The sequence below is a fragment of the Rhineura floridana genome, chromosome 3 (assembly GCF_030035675.1).
Source record: "Rhineura floridana isolate rRhiFlo1 chromosome 3, rRhiFlo1.hap2, whole genome shotgun sequence".
Taxonomy (NCBI): domain Eukaryota; kingdom Metazoa; phylum Chordata; class Lepidosauria; order Squamata; family Rhineuridae; genus Rhineura; species Rhineura floridana.
Genome location: NC_084482.1, coordinates 205,046,067 through 205,060,636, shown reverse-complemented (window position 1 = coordinate 205,060,636; position 14,570 = coordinate 205,046,067). Strand labels below are relative to the sequence as shown.

Genomic DNA, 14,570 nt, shown 5'->3' with positions numbered 1-14,570 from the left:
TTTAAGTACTTGAAAGGTTGCCACACAGAGGAGGGTCAGGATCTCTTCTCGATTGCGCCAGAGTGCAGGACAAGGAATAATGGGCTCAAGTTACAGGAAGCTAGATTTCGACTGTTAGAGCAGTACAACAGTGGAACCAATGACTTACGGAGGTGGTGGGCTCTCCAACACCAGAGGCATTCAAGAGGCAGCTGGACAGCCACCTGTCGGGGATGCTTTAAGCTGGATTCCTGCATTGAGCAGGGGGTTGGACTCGATGGCCTTAGAGGCCCCTTCCAACTCTACTCTTCTAGGATTTTAACTCTTTATTTATTTATTTATTTTATTTGTATCCCGCCCTTCCTCCCAGCAGGAGCCCAGGGTGGCAAACAGAAGCACTAAAAACACTTTAAAACATCATAAAAACAGACCCTAAAATACATTAAAACAAAACACCTATAAAAACATTTTTTAAAAGCTTTAAAAAACATCTTTTTTAAAAAAAGGTTTAAAAACATGTTGTTTTAAAAAAGGTTTAAATACAAATTAAAAAGCAATTCCAACACAGATGCAGACTGAGATCTCTACTTAAAAGGCTTGTAGCTGGTATAGCACAGTGGGCAGGAGAGCCTGGCTGGGAGTCCAGAGTCTGTGAGTTCAAATCCCTGTTCGTGTCTCCTGGGTGTCAAGGGCCAGCTAAAAATCACCCCCACAGTGAGTGGCTCAGGGGTTACATGCCCTGCCACCTGTGCAGCCGTGGGCAAGCTGCATAGTCCCAATGAGCCCAGTTGCCCCCCAGCTGGCAGTTGCGGACAAGGAAGGGGCTGGCTTGTGCAGCTTTGGCAAGCTGAGCAGGCCCTAGCCAGCTGGGGAGGACTAGCCTCAGTGGGGTAAACCTCCTCTGAATACCACTTACCATGAACATGCTATTCATAGGGTAGCCATATGTCGGGATTGACATGAAGGCAGTCCAGTAGCTGCTGAAAAGATAACAGAGATGGCGCCTGTCTAATTTTTAAGGGGAGGGAATTCCAAAGGGCAGGTGCCACCACACTAAAGGTCTGTTTCCTATGTTGTGTGGAACAGACCTCCTGATAAGATGGTATCTGCAGGAGGCCGTCACATGCAGAGTGCAGTGGTCAACTGCGTATATAAGACGGTCTTTCAGGTATCCCAGGCCCAAGCTGTATAGGGCTTTGTACACCAAAACTAGAACCTTGAACTTGGCCCAGTAACTAATGGTCAGCCATATGTTTGTGTTTTAATATTTTTGGTGAGGCACTTTGAGACGTGTGAAAAGCAGAGCATACATTAAAAAAAACCCAAAGTATATAAATAAAAACTAGGATTGGACATCTGACTATCAATTCCTTGACTTAATAATAAACTGAAACTCATCCACTTGGTCACTTTCACAGAAACTTGTATTCCAGCAGCTCCGTTTGTGAAATTTACTCGCTTGCCTACCTGGACTGGCCGGGAGAGAGTATGAGTGTTCCAGCCCAACAACATCACTCCCAGGAGAGGGGGCTTCTGCATTGCTTTCCTTGGCTTTCAACGGACGGCTCAGTGGAGGATCAGGTGGCTTGCGGCGGACAAGGGGACGCCTCTTTTTAGCACCCTGCATTTAAAAAAAAAATCAGAAAAGCACACACCAGAGAACCATGGACTGAAGTCAGAGACATTATCAGGGAAGAATGCAAAGTAAAAAGAGAGAAAGATCTCAATGGATGACTGAAGAAACTCTTAAAATGGTTAAAGATGGAAGGAAAGCAAAAGCAAAAGGGAGACAGAAGCAGTTAGAACCCTAAATGCAATAATACAGCAACTAGTACGTAGGGACAAAGAGAACTACTACAATTATTGTACAGAAATAGAAGATAATAAGAAAGGTAGAACAAGAGCCTTATTCCAAAAGATTAGAGAAATCAAAGGGAAATTCAAACCAAGAGTAGGGATGTTGAATAACTATTGAACTATTGCCTCAGTATCCCATGCAAGTAAAGTAATGCTCAACATTTTACAACAAACGCTCTTACCATATATTATTATTATTATTTATTTAATTTGTATCCCACCCTTCCTCCCAGCAGGAGCCCAGGGCAGCAAACAAGGCACTAAAAACACTTTAAAACATCATAAAAACAAATCTTAAAATGCATTAAGATAAAACAGCGTTAAAAACATTTTTAAAACTTTTTAAAAAGGGTTAAAAACATTATTAAAAAACATATTAAGCAATTCTGACACAGACGCAGACTGCGATAGGTCTCAACTTAAAAGGCTTGTTGAAAAAGAAAAGTCTTCACAAGGCGCTGAAAAGATAGCAGAGATGGCGCCTGCCTAATATTCAAAGGGAGGGAATTCCACAGGGTAGGTGCTGCCACACTAAAGGTCCGTTTCCTATATTGTACAGAATGAACCTCCTGATAAGATGGTATCTGCAGGAGGCCCGCACCTGCAGAGCGCAGTGATCGACTGGGTATGTAAGGGATAAGACAGTATGTAAGGGATATATGGAGTGAGAAATGCCAGATGTCCAGGCTGGATTTAGATATTGCAAACATACATTGGATAATGGAACGGACCAAGGAATTTCAGAAGAAAATCCCCCTGTGCTTTATAGATTACAGCAAAGACTTTGACTGCGTAGATCATGGGAAACTATGGAATGCTTTAAAAGAAATGTGGTGTTGGAAGAGAGCTTTGGCGGATGCCGTGGACTGCAAAAAAGACAAATAATAGGGTGTTAGAACAAATTAAACCTGAACTGTCACTAGAAGCTAAAATGATGAAGCTGAGGTTATCATACTTTGGACACATAATGAGAAGACATGATTCACTGGAAAAGACAATAATGCTGGGAAAAACAGAAGGGAGTAGAAAAAGAGGAAGGCCAAACAAGAGATGGATTGATTCCATCAAGGAAGCCACAGACCTGAACTTACAAGATCTGAACAGGGTGGTTCATGACAGATGCTATTGGAGGTCACTGATTCATAGGGTCACCATACGTTGAAATCGACTTGAAGGCACATAACACACAGTAGCCGTGGATCGCCTTATCCTCCGTGAATTTGTCTAGCCCTCTTTTAAAGCCATCCAAGAGGATGGCCATCACTAACTCTTGCGGGAGCAAATTCCATAGTTTAATAATGCAGTGTGTGAAGGAGGACTTCCTTTGGCCTGTCCTGTATGTTCCAACATTCAGGTTCACTAAATGTGGATTGTAAGAGAGGGAGAAAAACATCTCCACATCCACTTTCTCTACACCATGCAGAATTTTATACACCTCTATCATGCCTTACTCTGCTTTCTCTAAACTATAGAGTCCCCAAAATTATAACATCTCCTCATAGCGGAGTTGAGCTCAACCCTCCTTGGGTTGTTTGGGGGGGGTAAGTCCCCCCTTAGAGCTTTTTTTCCCCCTGGGCAGTTTTTTTTGTGCTATAGGAAACTTTGGATTCCACCAGGGCTCCAACGCTGCTGATAACTCCTTGTGCTGGTGCAGTTTTGGCTACATAAACAACAGCGCTCACAGCTGAAAGCCAGAAATAGAACGAGCGGTAAGACAGATATAATTTGCCCAGTAGGATACAGGATCAGATGGACTTTTGGTCTGAACCAGCAGGCCTCTTCATATATAGTTAAAAACGTAAGAAGAGCCTGCTGGATCAGGCCAGTGGCCCATCTAGTCCAGCATCCTGTTCTCACAGTGACAAAGCAGATGCATCAATGGCAAGCCCGCAAGCAGGACCTGAGTGCCACAGTGCTCTCCCCTCTTGCAGTGTCCAGCCACTGGCATTCAGAGACATTATGAGGAGGAAGGACACAGCCACAGCCTTATCCTCCATCCGTTTGTCTAATCCTCTTTTAGTTCTCAAAGAATGTGGGTTTTACACAGGCAAAGGAAGGTATGGTGGGTGACCCAGGCTGATGAGATTCGAAACAAGCACCTCTGAATGATGCCCAGAGGATACTGGAAGCCTCAGCCTCAGATCTGGTGGTCTATTTAGTGTATTTATTTAATAGGATTTATATACCGCTTAATCGTCAAAACCTCTAAGCGGTTTACATATATTATAAAACATACATTAAAATTACTGATAAAAGCCAGATGTTTAAAAGAAGCTGGCCCCAATTTTTTTCAAAATAAAATAAGCAGTTTTAAACCTAGAGAAAATTAAATCACATTATTATATGTCAAGTGTACATGCGTATGGGTAGGCTTGCTTAAACAAAAAAGCTTTCAGCAGGTGCCAAAAACAGGATGGTGAAGGGGCCTGCCCATGAGATTTACCTTCTTCTGCCGCTCAGGTATATTAAACACTGTTGGAATCGCTTCAGGCTTTAAGTACCGCCTCCCAGAAGCCACATTTTCGAGGTAGTCTGCCTCACGGAAATGTTCTGAGCAGATCACATGGTGTCGCGTAGGAGTGAAGTTCTTGCGGCGGATGTTCCAAACCCACTTTTTTAACAGATCTTTTTTCCCTAGAGGAAACCTATAGCCAGTAATATTAAAAAAATTAAGAAATGAGGAAAAAGGAGGTAAGGCAGGTGTGGAGAACCTTTGGCCCTCCAGATGTTGCTGAACTACAAGTCCCAACAGCCTCAGAGAGCATGGTCAATAGGCAGTGATGATAGGTCTTGCAGTTCAGCAACATCTGGAGGGCCAAAGGTTCCCCCATCTGAGGTAAGGTAAAACTTGTCAAGGATTATCAATACTTTGGCACAGTCATTAACCAAAAGGGAGACAATAGTCAAGAAATCAGAAGAAGGCTAGGACTGGGAAGGGCAGCTATGAGAGAACTAGAAAAGATCCTCAAATGACAAGGGCTCACATAATTTTGTTGCTCATGCAATGGAATGTGCTCCCACCTTGCCTGCACAGGGAGAAGACTGAGTTATAACCACCCTCCCTGACATATTAATGTAAGAACAGCCCTGCTGGATCAGACCAAAGATCAGATGCAGACTGCTCACTGCCCACCCTCCCTTGTGCACTACTTTTCTATACCCAGGGATTATACGAACAGAGGCCTGATCCAGCAGGCTCTTCCTAAGGGGCATCTAGGCCAGCATCCTTTTCTCACAATGGCTAACCAGATGCCCCAGTGGGGAGCCCAAAAGCAGGACCTGAGTGGGACAGCAACTCTTCCCACTCGTCATTCCCGACAAGTGGTATTCAGAGGCATACTGCCTCCGACAGTGGAGGTTGGGATATATTTGATATGGAGAAGAATGCTATTCAAGCCAAAGGGCTTCATACGGAGAAGAATTCTGTTCAAGCCAAAACGCTTCATCAGGGCCCCCAGGTCTTATGTTAGATAGTCCCCAACGGGAAACTAAACAGCTTACCTGTGAAATGAGATATTGTTGCCAAGCAAAAATTTGTTGTTGCAGTTAATTGCACAGCATGATTTGACCATGATTGCAGAGATACAGATTCCATGAAAGAACTGCAAGGGATATAGGTAAAGAGTGGTTAATAATACGGACTACAGTTTACAAAGATCATCTTGCATTATATACTACTGGCATTCTGGCAAATATAAAGTATCTCTAATAGCACTTACCTTAATAGTGCTCACTTATCAAACATGAATAATCTCTGCTTTCCTTATGCACAAGACCTTTATATGTGATTTAACTGTATTAGGTCGGGGTTCTTGAACTGTGGCCCGCGAGCTTCATTCAGATGGTCCGTGGCATGGTTGTGGATCTGTGGTTGAAGATGGGAGATGGCACACCCATTGCATTAAACATTCATGTTGGTTTTTAAATTGCATCTTTATTGCCACTTTTACTTCTTATATCGTATTTCACTGAATTACAGTTTGAATTCCACAGAAATAAATGAAGCAATAAAGATGTAATTGAAAACCATACAGCACATAGCGCAGAGGATGACGATTGCTACACCAGGCAGAAAAATCCTGAAGCGGTCTGCCAAGACCTACATCAATTTTCAAGAGGTCCACGGGGAAAAACATTTGGGAACCTCTGCATTGGATGTATTTTTGTAAAGCATTTGGCTGGTGGGGAATTATTTTAAAGTAAGAACATAAGAACATAAGAAGAGCCTGCTGGATCAGGCCAGTGGCCCATCTAGTCCAGCATCCTGTTCTCACAGTGGCCAACCAGGTGCCTGGGGGAAGCCCGCAAGCAGGACCCGAGTGCAAGAACACTATTCCCTCCTGAGGCTTCCGGCAACTGGTTTTCAGAAGCATGCTGCCTCTGACTAGGGTGGCAGAGCACAGCCATCATGGCTAGTAGCCATTGATAGCCCTGTCCTCCAGTACTTCTGTACTGCTCATCCAAAATTTCTCCACAGTTTACAAAAATGTACAAAGTGCATCCAAGAAAATAATGAAATGCAACACAAACAAAAATCAAATCAGCAGGTAAAGAAAAAATTAACAGTCGGGTGTGTGTGTGTGGGGGCATATGACCAAGCGACACATCAATAGCACCCTAGCATGCCTACATGGCTCCACAACTGACACGGCTCTGCTGCCGGCATCACATGTTGCTTTTGGGAGGTGGAGGACACACTCCAAATCCCTCATACCTTCCTACTTTTGCTAGGCCCACAATATTATTGCAAGTACTGAAAGATGGAGAGTGGGACACCACCTATACATTATTATGTTATTTGTGAATCACCTCCTGCATAGCAATTTACAGAGATATCCTTAAAAACAACCAAAAAAAGCTTCTTGGATGACAGGAAGGATAAGATTTTTTAAAAAAAGGTTTATATGAACCTTAATTGTAGCAGTCCTCAAAGGACTTCATATCCCTGATATTGCATACACACATGACGATAGATGGTAGCTGATACAGATGAGCATCTATCTGTAGTTGTAGCTTCGCAGGAGAGCATCTGTTTTACAAGCAAACAGTCCCAGGTTCAGTCGTCAAGGGCACCTCCAAGTAGGGTGAGGAAAGGCTTCCTGCCTGAAACTCCAGAGAGCAGCTGCCTGTCTGTGTAGACAGCACTGAGCTAGATGGGCCAACGGCCTCATGTGGTATAAGGCAGCTTCCTACATGTCGAAGGACCCAGTTCTGGCACTCAACCCCCCCCCCCATGTTCAACAGATGCTCAGAGGCAGCCTGCTCTTTTAATTCTGTCGTTTGCACCAGGCTCCATGTGGCAAAAGCAGAAGAAGAGGAATTGGAGAGATTTTACGCAGAAGTACCGGACAAAACTGATCACACACCCAAACAAGATGTGCTGATAATCATGGGGGACTGGAATGCAAAAGTAGGGAACAAAGAAGAACTAGGAATTGTGGGGAAATGGGGCTTAGGTGACAGAAATGAAGCAGGAGAAAGACTTACTGAACTCTGTGAAGCCAATAATTTGTTTCTTGCAAACACATTTTTTGAGCAACCGAAAAGATGACTGTACACGTGGACATCACCAAATGGTCAATATAGGAATCAAATTGATTATATAATTGGTAGCAGAAGATGGAGAAGCTCCATACTATCTGCAAAAACAAGACGAGGAGCAGACTGCGGTACAGATCATGAACTGGTAGTATCGAAAATCAGAGTAAAGCTAAAGAAGAACAACCATCATAATGTCAAAATACAATTTAAATAACATCCCAGAAGAATAAAAGATCAAATAAAGAACAGGTTTGAGGGTTTCAACTTAGCTGAGAGAGAACCAGAAGAATTATGGCGTGAAGTCAGAGACATTATCAGGGAAGAATGCAAGAAGACAATACCTCTAGTTAAAAAGAGAGAAAGACCCCAATGGATGACTGAAGAAAATGGTTCAAGAGAGAAGGAAAGCAAAAGCAAAAGGAGATAGAAACACAGTCAGAACCCTAAATGCAACAATACAGCGACTAGTATGTAGGGACAAAGAGAACTATTACAATAGTTACTGTATAGAAATAGAGGACAACAAAAAGGGAAGAACAAGAGCCCTATTCCAAAAGATTAGAGAAATGAAAGGGAAATTTAAACCAAGAATAGGGATGTTGACTAATCAACAGGGGAACACACGGACTGACCGAGATGAAATAAAAGGAAGATGGAAGCAATACACTGAAGAACTCTATAAAAGAGATGCAAGGATGCCAGATTCATTCACAGAGGAACCATATGATGAAGAACCAGAAATTTTAGAATGTGAGGTGAAAGCTGCTCTTAAAATACTTGGAAGGAACAAACCACCAGGAACAGATGGCAGACCAATAGAGTAGCTCCAAGCTACTGAGACTGAATCTGTCCAAATCTTGACAAAAAATTGTCAATAAATATGGAAAACTAAACAATGACCCACAGACTGGAAGCGTTCAATATACATCCCAATTCCAAAGAAAGGGGATCCCAGGGAATGCAGTAATTATCAAACTATTGCCTGAATATCCCATGCAAGTAAAGTAATGCTCAAGATTCTACAACAAAGGCTCTTACCATATATGGAGCGAGAAATGCCAGATGTCCAAACTGGATTTAGAAAGGGAAGAGGCACCAGAGATCATATTGCAAACATATGTTGGATAATGGAAGGGACCAAGGAATTTCAGAAGAAAATCACCCTGTGCTTTATAGATTACAGCAAAGCCTTTGACTGCGTAGATCATGGAAAACTATGGAATGCTTTAAAAGAAATGGGGGTGCCACAGCATCTGATTGTCCTGATGTGCAACCTATACTCTGGAGAAGAGGCTACTGTAAGGACAGAATATGGAGAAACCGATTGGTTCCCAATCGGAAAGGGTGTGAGACAGGGGTGTATTTTATCACCCTATTTGTTTAATCCATACGCAGAACATATCATATGGAAAGCGGGATTGAACAAAGATGAAGGTGTGGAAACTGGAGGAAGGAATATCAGTAATTTAAGCTATGCAGACGATACCATCAGGGCCGGCTCCAGGCATCCTGGGGCCCTTGGGCATCAGCTTGCCCTGGGCCCCGGCATGTGTGCGTGAGCACAAACATGCATGGCTTGCACGCGGGGGCCCCACACCCACACCCACCTGTCTTCTGTCTTTTACCATTGCCCTTAATGAAGATGGCGGCCGCGGTTTCCCTAAGGGGATGAAGCCTCTGCCGCCATCTTTGTTGAAGGCATGTTTGCATGCTATGCGCGCTCATCTCTGCCATCAACTAAGATGGCAGCTGCAGCTTCAGTACCTTAGGGAAGCAGTGGCCGCCATCTTCATTCAGGGCAAAGCTAAAAGGCAGGAGACAGGTAGGTGAGGCAAGGGAATGGCGGGCAGGTGGATGATATCGTGAAAGGGGAGCGGAGGGCCCCTCAGGGGTTCCTGTAGCTCCGGGGCCCTCAGGCCAGTGCCCCACCTGGCCGCCCTTTAGAACCGGCCCTGGATACCATACTACTTGCAGAAACCAGTAATGATTTGAAATGAATGCTGATGAAAGTTAAAGAGAAAAGAACAAAAGCAGGACTACAGTTGAACGTCAAAAACTAAAGTAATGACAACAGAAGATTTATGTAACTTTAAACTCGACAATGAGGATAATGAACTTGTCAAGGAGTACCTTGGCACAGTCATTAACCAAAATGGAGAGAGTAGTCAAGAAATCAGAAGAAGACTAGGACTGGGGAGGGCACCTGTGAGAGAACTAGAAAAGGTCCTCAGATGCAAAGATGTATCACTGAACACTAAAATCAGGATCATTCAGACCATGGTATTCCTGATCTCTATGTACAAATGTTAAAGTTGGACAGTGAAAAAAGCTGATAAGAGAAAAATCAACTCATTTGAAATGTGGTGTTGCAGGAGAACTTTGCGGATACCATGGACCGTGAAAAAGACAAATAATTGGGTGTTAGAACAAATTAAACCAGAAATATCACTAGAAGCTAAAATGATGAAACTGAGGCTATTATACTTTGGACACATAAGGAGAAGACATGATTCACTAGAAAAGACAATAATGCTGGGAAAAACAGAAGGGACTAGGAGAAGAGGAAGACCAGACAAGAGATGGATTGGTTCAATAAAGGAAGCCACAGACCTGAACTTACAAGATCTGAACAGGGTGGTTCACGACAGATGCTATTGGAGATCGTTGATTCATAGGGTCGCCATAAGTCGTAATCGACTTGAAGGCACATAACAACAACCACCACCATGTGGTGGATCTGAGTTCTAGTATAATAAACAAACAAACTAGGTAGATCATACGAGACTTAAGTATGCCCTCCCCTGCATTAGGGAAAGGGCTGTAGTTCAGTGGAAGAGCACCTGTGTTGCATGCGGCTTAAGTCCCCAACAGCATCTCCCGGTAGGGCTGGGAGACTCTCTGGTTCAAACCCTGGACAGCAGCTGCCATTTAGTGTAGGCAACACTGAGCTAGATGGACTAACGGCCTGACTTGGTATAAGGCAGCTTCCTATGTCCCTAGTTCACACATTTGAACCAGGGACTTCCTGGGTCAGAGCACAAGGGTTTAGAGCCGTTGCAAACCCTTCCAATCCCCCCACGTACTTTCCACCTCCATCCCCAGCAACTTGCATCTCCACCTTTTTTTTTAAATCCCCCATTACTGCACCTTTCCCTGGCTGCTCCCTCCACGCAACCAGCTTCCAGCTGCTCTCCAAGGAAATGCAACTTCCCTCGTTGCCGCAGAGAAGCGGGACAGGAAGGTGCACCCGCTATTCCTTCCCCCCACATGCGCCAGACTGATCCTCCAAAATATCCTCCCTCTCTAGGAAAGCCAAGTTTGTTGGTGGCCTTAACCCGTGACAAGACCAAATGGCAAACTATCAGCAGCCTCTTTTCTGGATCACACACACACACACAACACACACACACAAAAGCACAAGCATTTTATATATTTAATCAAAAGATTGTGTGTCTGTCTATGTATAGACACCATTAAATAGACGTATAGATACTATTAAACAAGCTCGGGAACGCCTCAGATTTTTTTTGGAAATCTAAGGAATTGTAGGCACCACAAATTACCTATTTCTAGTGATGCTCAAACCCCACCCCACCCCAACAAAACAGGCAAACCAAATGCCTAGACACCTCTCTCTCTGAATTAAAACAGACACACACAAGAAACACCCACCAACTCAAAATACAGGCAGCAAACGTGAACCACCTCCTCCCACTTTAAAAAGCAATATTTGGAGGGGCAGGGGGGGTGTCTGAGGATGTAATGGTGCCCACAGGTACTTCATAGAATCATAGAATAGTAGTTGAAAGGGACCTATAAGGCCATCAAGTCCAACCCCCTGGTCAATGCAGGAATCCAAATTAAAGCATACCCGACAGGTGGTTGTCCAGCTGCCTCTTGAAGGCCTCCAGTGTTGGAGTGCCCACAACCTCCCTAGGCAATTGGTTCCATTGTTGTACAATTTAGGAAGTTTTTCCTGATGTTTAGTCGAAACCTAGCTTCCTGTAAGCCCATTGTTCTGTGTCCTGCACTCTGGAATGATCGAGGAGACCCTGGCCCTCCTCTGTGTGACAACCTTTCAAGGACTTGAAGAGTGCTATCATACCTCCCCTCAGTCGTCTCCTCTCAAGGTTAAACATGCTCAATTCTTTCAGTCTCTTGTCATAGGGCTTTGTATCCAGTCTCCTGATCATGTTTATTGCCCTCCTCCAAACCTGTCCCAGTTTGTCTACATCTTTCTTAAAGAGCGGTGTCCAGAATTGGACATAGCACTAAAGATGAGGCCTAACCAGTGCCAAATAGAGGGGAACTAATATTTCACACAATTTAGAAACTAGTTCTATTAATGCAGCCTAAAATAGCATTTGCCTTTTTTTGCATCCACATAGCACTGTTGGCTCATATTCAGCTTGTGATCAACAATTCCAACATCCTTCCTGCATGCAGTATTGCTGAGCCAAGTATCCCCCATCTTACAGCTGTGCATTTAGTTTCTTTTTCCTAGGTGTAGAAAATTGCACTTATTCCTGTTAAATTTAATTCTGTTGTTTTCAGCCCAGCCCATCAACGTCACCTTGAATTTTCTGTTGTCCAGGGTATTAGCTTGAACTTGGCCTGGTAACAAATCAGCAACCAACAAGAGTGTATAAAGATATATTTATTTATGTTAATAGAGAGGAATAATCAGTCATATGAGCCCCTAGGCAAAAAGTCAGTGCCCACACATAGCTTTACCAGCTCAGGGAGATCTAGAAATACCCTGAAGAGTTCTTTGGAGTCATATATAGGTTTCTTCCTTGTGGTGAATTTTTGAAGATTTGCCTTGAAGTGAGACTTCTCCACGCAAGCACTTAATGTGGACTTGAAGCTGCTTGTGTCTATTTTGTGGGTGTGTCATCAACACAATGACCTGCTCCTCTAAGTGACACCTCCCACCCCCTTCCTGGCTGAAATTAAGATTTCCCCAATGCACAGATAACCTGATAGGGGAAAAAAATCCCATGGAAAATTACATGTTAACCTACTGTGGAGGGACTGTGCTGGTAGGTTTTTCTGCAACTGTGATGGTATTCTGCTGGGTGCCATCTAATGCCACCAGGGCCAGATCCAGGCATGATGGGGCCCTTGGGCACCAGCGTGCCCTGGGCCCCTCCGCTCCCCTTCCGCAATCCACAGAAACAGCTGCGGGAGGGATTGCAGGACAGCAGATTCTGAGCCGCCCACTGTCCTGTCCCATCCCATCCCCCCCACTTCACCTACCTTTCTGCTTTTTTTGCGGCTGCGCGCAGTGCGCGCACAGGTTTGCCATCAATCAAGATGGCAGCTGAGGTTTCCCTAAGGGGCTGAAGCCTCTGCTGCCATCTTGGTTGATGGCAGCAATGCGCGCATGTAGCACGCATGCGTGCCATCAACCAAGATGGCAGCAGAGGCTTCAGCCCCTTAGGGAAACCTCGGCCACCATCTTGATTGATGGCAAACCGCAAAAAACAGCAGAGAAAAAGGTAAGTGAAGCAGGGGGATGGTGGGCGGTTCGGAAGCTCTTGTCCTGCGATCCACGGCTCCTGTCCTGCTTCCACAGATCGCGGAAGGAGAGCAAAGGGCCCTCTGTAGCTCCAGGGGCCCTCGGGCCAGTGCCCAACCTGGCTGCCCTTTAGAACCGGCCCTGAACGCCACACCCCCTATTTCCATTTTGTTTCCATCAACCCAAAGGAAAGGATGCAGCCTGCCTTCTTTCACCAGTTGTTTTGGAAGGCATGTTTGTGGTAATGTTTTTTAATCTTTTGCTGACAGCTTCTATACAAAACAGCTGTTTTTGTTGTTATGTGCCTTCAAGTCGATCACGACTTATGGCGACCCTATGAATCAGTGACCTCCAACAGCATCTGTTGTGAACCACCCTGTTCAGTGCCCTTTCAGGTAGAGGAAGCAGTAGCTTTTTACGCGAGTGACTCCAAATCACTGCCTGGCTTGGAACGACACACATAGTTTTTCAATGTTTGAATGTTATTTTGTGCAAATATTATATGTCAAAAAACATGTATTTCACTTTTTTTAAAGGCGCATTTGCATAGGTCAACAAATACCATTAGTATTGGCAGCGTTATTTACGAGCAGCGACCACTCACCATGTATCCCAGAGGATTGAGGGCTTGCCATTATTATCCCAATTTATAAAAAAGGTAAAAGATCCGATACTGCTAATTACAGACCCATTAGCCTGTTGAACATTATTAGCAAGCTATATGCTAGTCATCTACATGAGAAATTGCAGAATTGGTTGGAGCAAGAAAATATTTTGGTAGACGCGCAGGCTGGATTCAGGGGGGAGCGTATACATTGGATCATGGACTTGTATTACAACATCTTGTGGAAAAATATACAGCTAACCCTGGGGGAGCCTTATATGCAGCCTTTGTTGTTGTTGTTATGTGCCTCTAAGACAACTACGACTTATGGCGACCCCATGAATCAATGACCTCCAAGAGCATCTGTCATGAACCACCCTGTTCAGATCTTGTAAGTTCAGGTCTGTGGCTTCCTTTATGGAACAATCCATCTCTTGTTTGGCCTTGCTCTTTTTCTACTCCCTGCTGTTTTTCCAAGCATTATTATCTTTTCTAATGAATCATGTCTTCTCATTATGTGTCCAAAGTATGATAACCTCAGTTTCATCATTTTAGCTTCTAGTGATAGTTCTGGTTTAATTTGTTCTAACACCCAATTATTTGTCTTTTTTGCAGTCCATGGTATCCGCAAAGCTCTTCTCCAACACCACATTTCAAATGCGTTGATTTTTCTCTTATCAGCTTTTTTCACTGTCCAACTTTCACATCCATACATAGAGATCGGAAAAGCCATGGTCTGAATGCAGGCTTTATTGACTTTAAATCAGCTTTTGACCTGATATCAAGAGATAGACTTTGGGGAAAAGTTGAGGCCACTAATATTGATAGACGTTTGCTATCACTCATACGATGCCTGTATGAAAATACTCAATTGCGAGTAAGATGTAACAGTGCTGGCCATCTGTCTAGGCCTATTCCCACTTTCAAGGGAGTTAAACAGGGGTGCATCCTAGCTCCCATTTTGTTTAACTTTTACATTAACTCCCTGGTTAAAAGTTTAGCGCTGGTATGGTCTCACCAGCCTAGATTGTATATTCTTCTTTATGCAGATGACGCAGTTCTCCTATC

At 44.0% G+C, this 14,570-nt stretch overlaps 1 protein-coding gene across 6 annotated transcripts in view; it reads right to left on the bottom strand.

The window, feature by feature from the left end:
- The window catches only part of LOC133381208 (zinc finger protein 585A-like), a 34,788-nt gene extending 24,148 nt beyond the window's left edge, over positions 1-10,640 (bottom strand). For 2 of the 6 annotated variants that reach the window (XM_061619953.1, XM_061619954.1), the window contains exons 1-5: positions 10,525-10,640; positions 5,556-5,701; positions 5,338-5,438; positions 4,280-4,481; positions 1,447-1,600 (exon numbers count right to left, since the gene is read on the bottom strand). In XM_061619953.1, the coding sequence (XP_061475937.1) occupies positions 1,447-1,600; positions 4,280-4,481; positions 5,338-5,408 (427 nt within the window). In that variant the 5' untranslated portion in view covers positions 5,409-5,438; positions 5,556-5,701; positions 10,525-10,640. Of the gene's footprint in view, positions 1-1,446; positions 1,601-4,279; positions 4,482-5,337; positions 5,439-5,555; positions 5,702-6,746; positions 6,767-10,524 lie in introns of those variants that run through there. The other 4 variants (XM_061619952.1, XM_061619949.1, XM_061619950.1 and 1 more) reach the window with 3 other exon arrangements.
- Between the last annotated feature and the right edge of the window lie 3,930 nt (positions 10,641-14,570).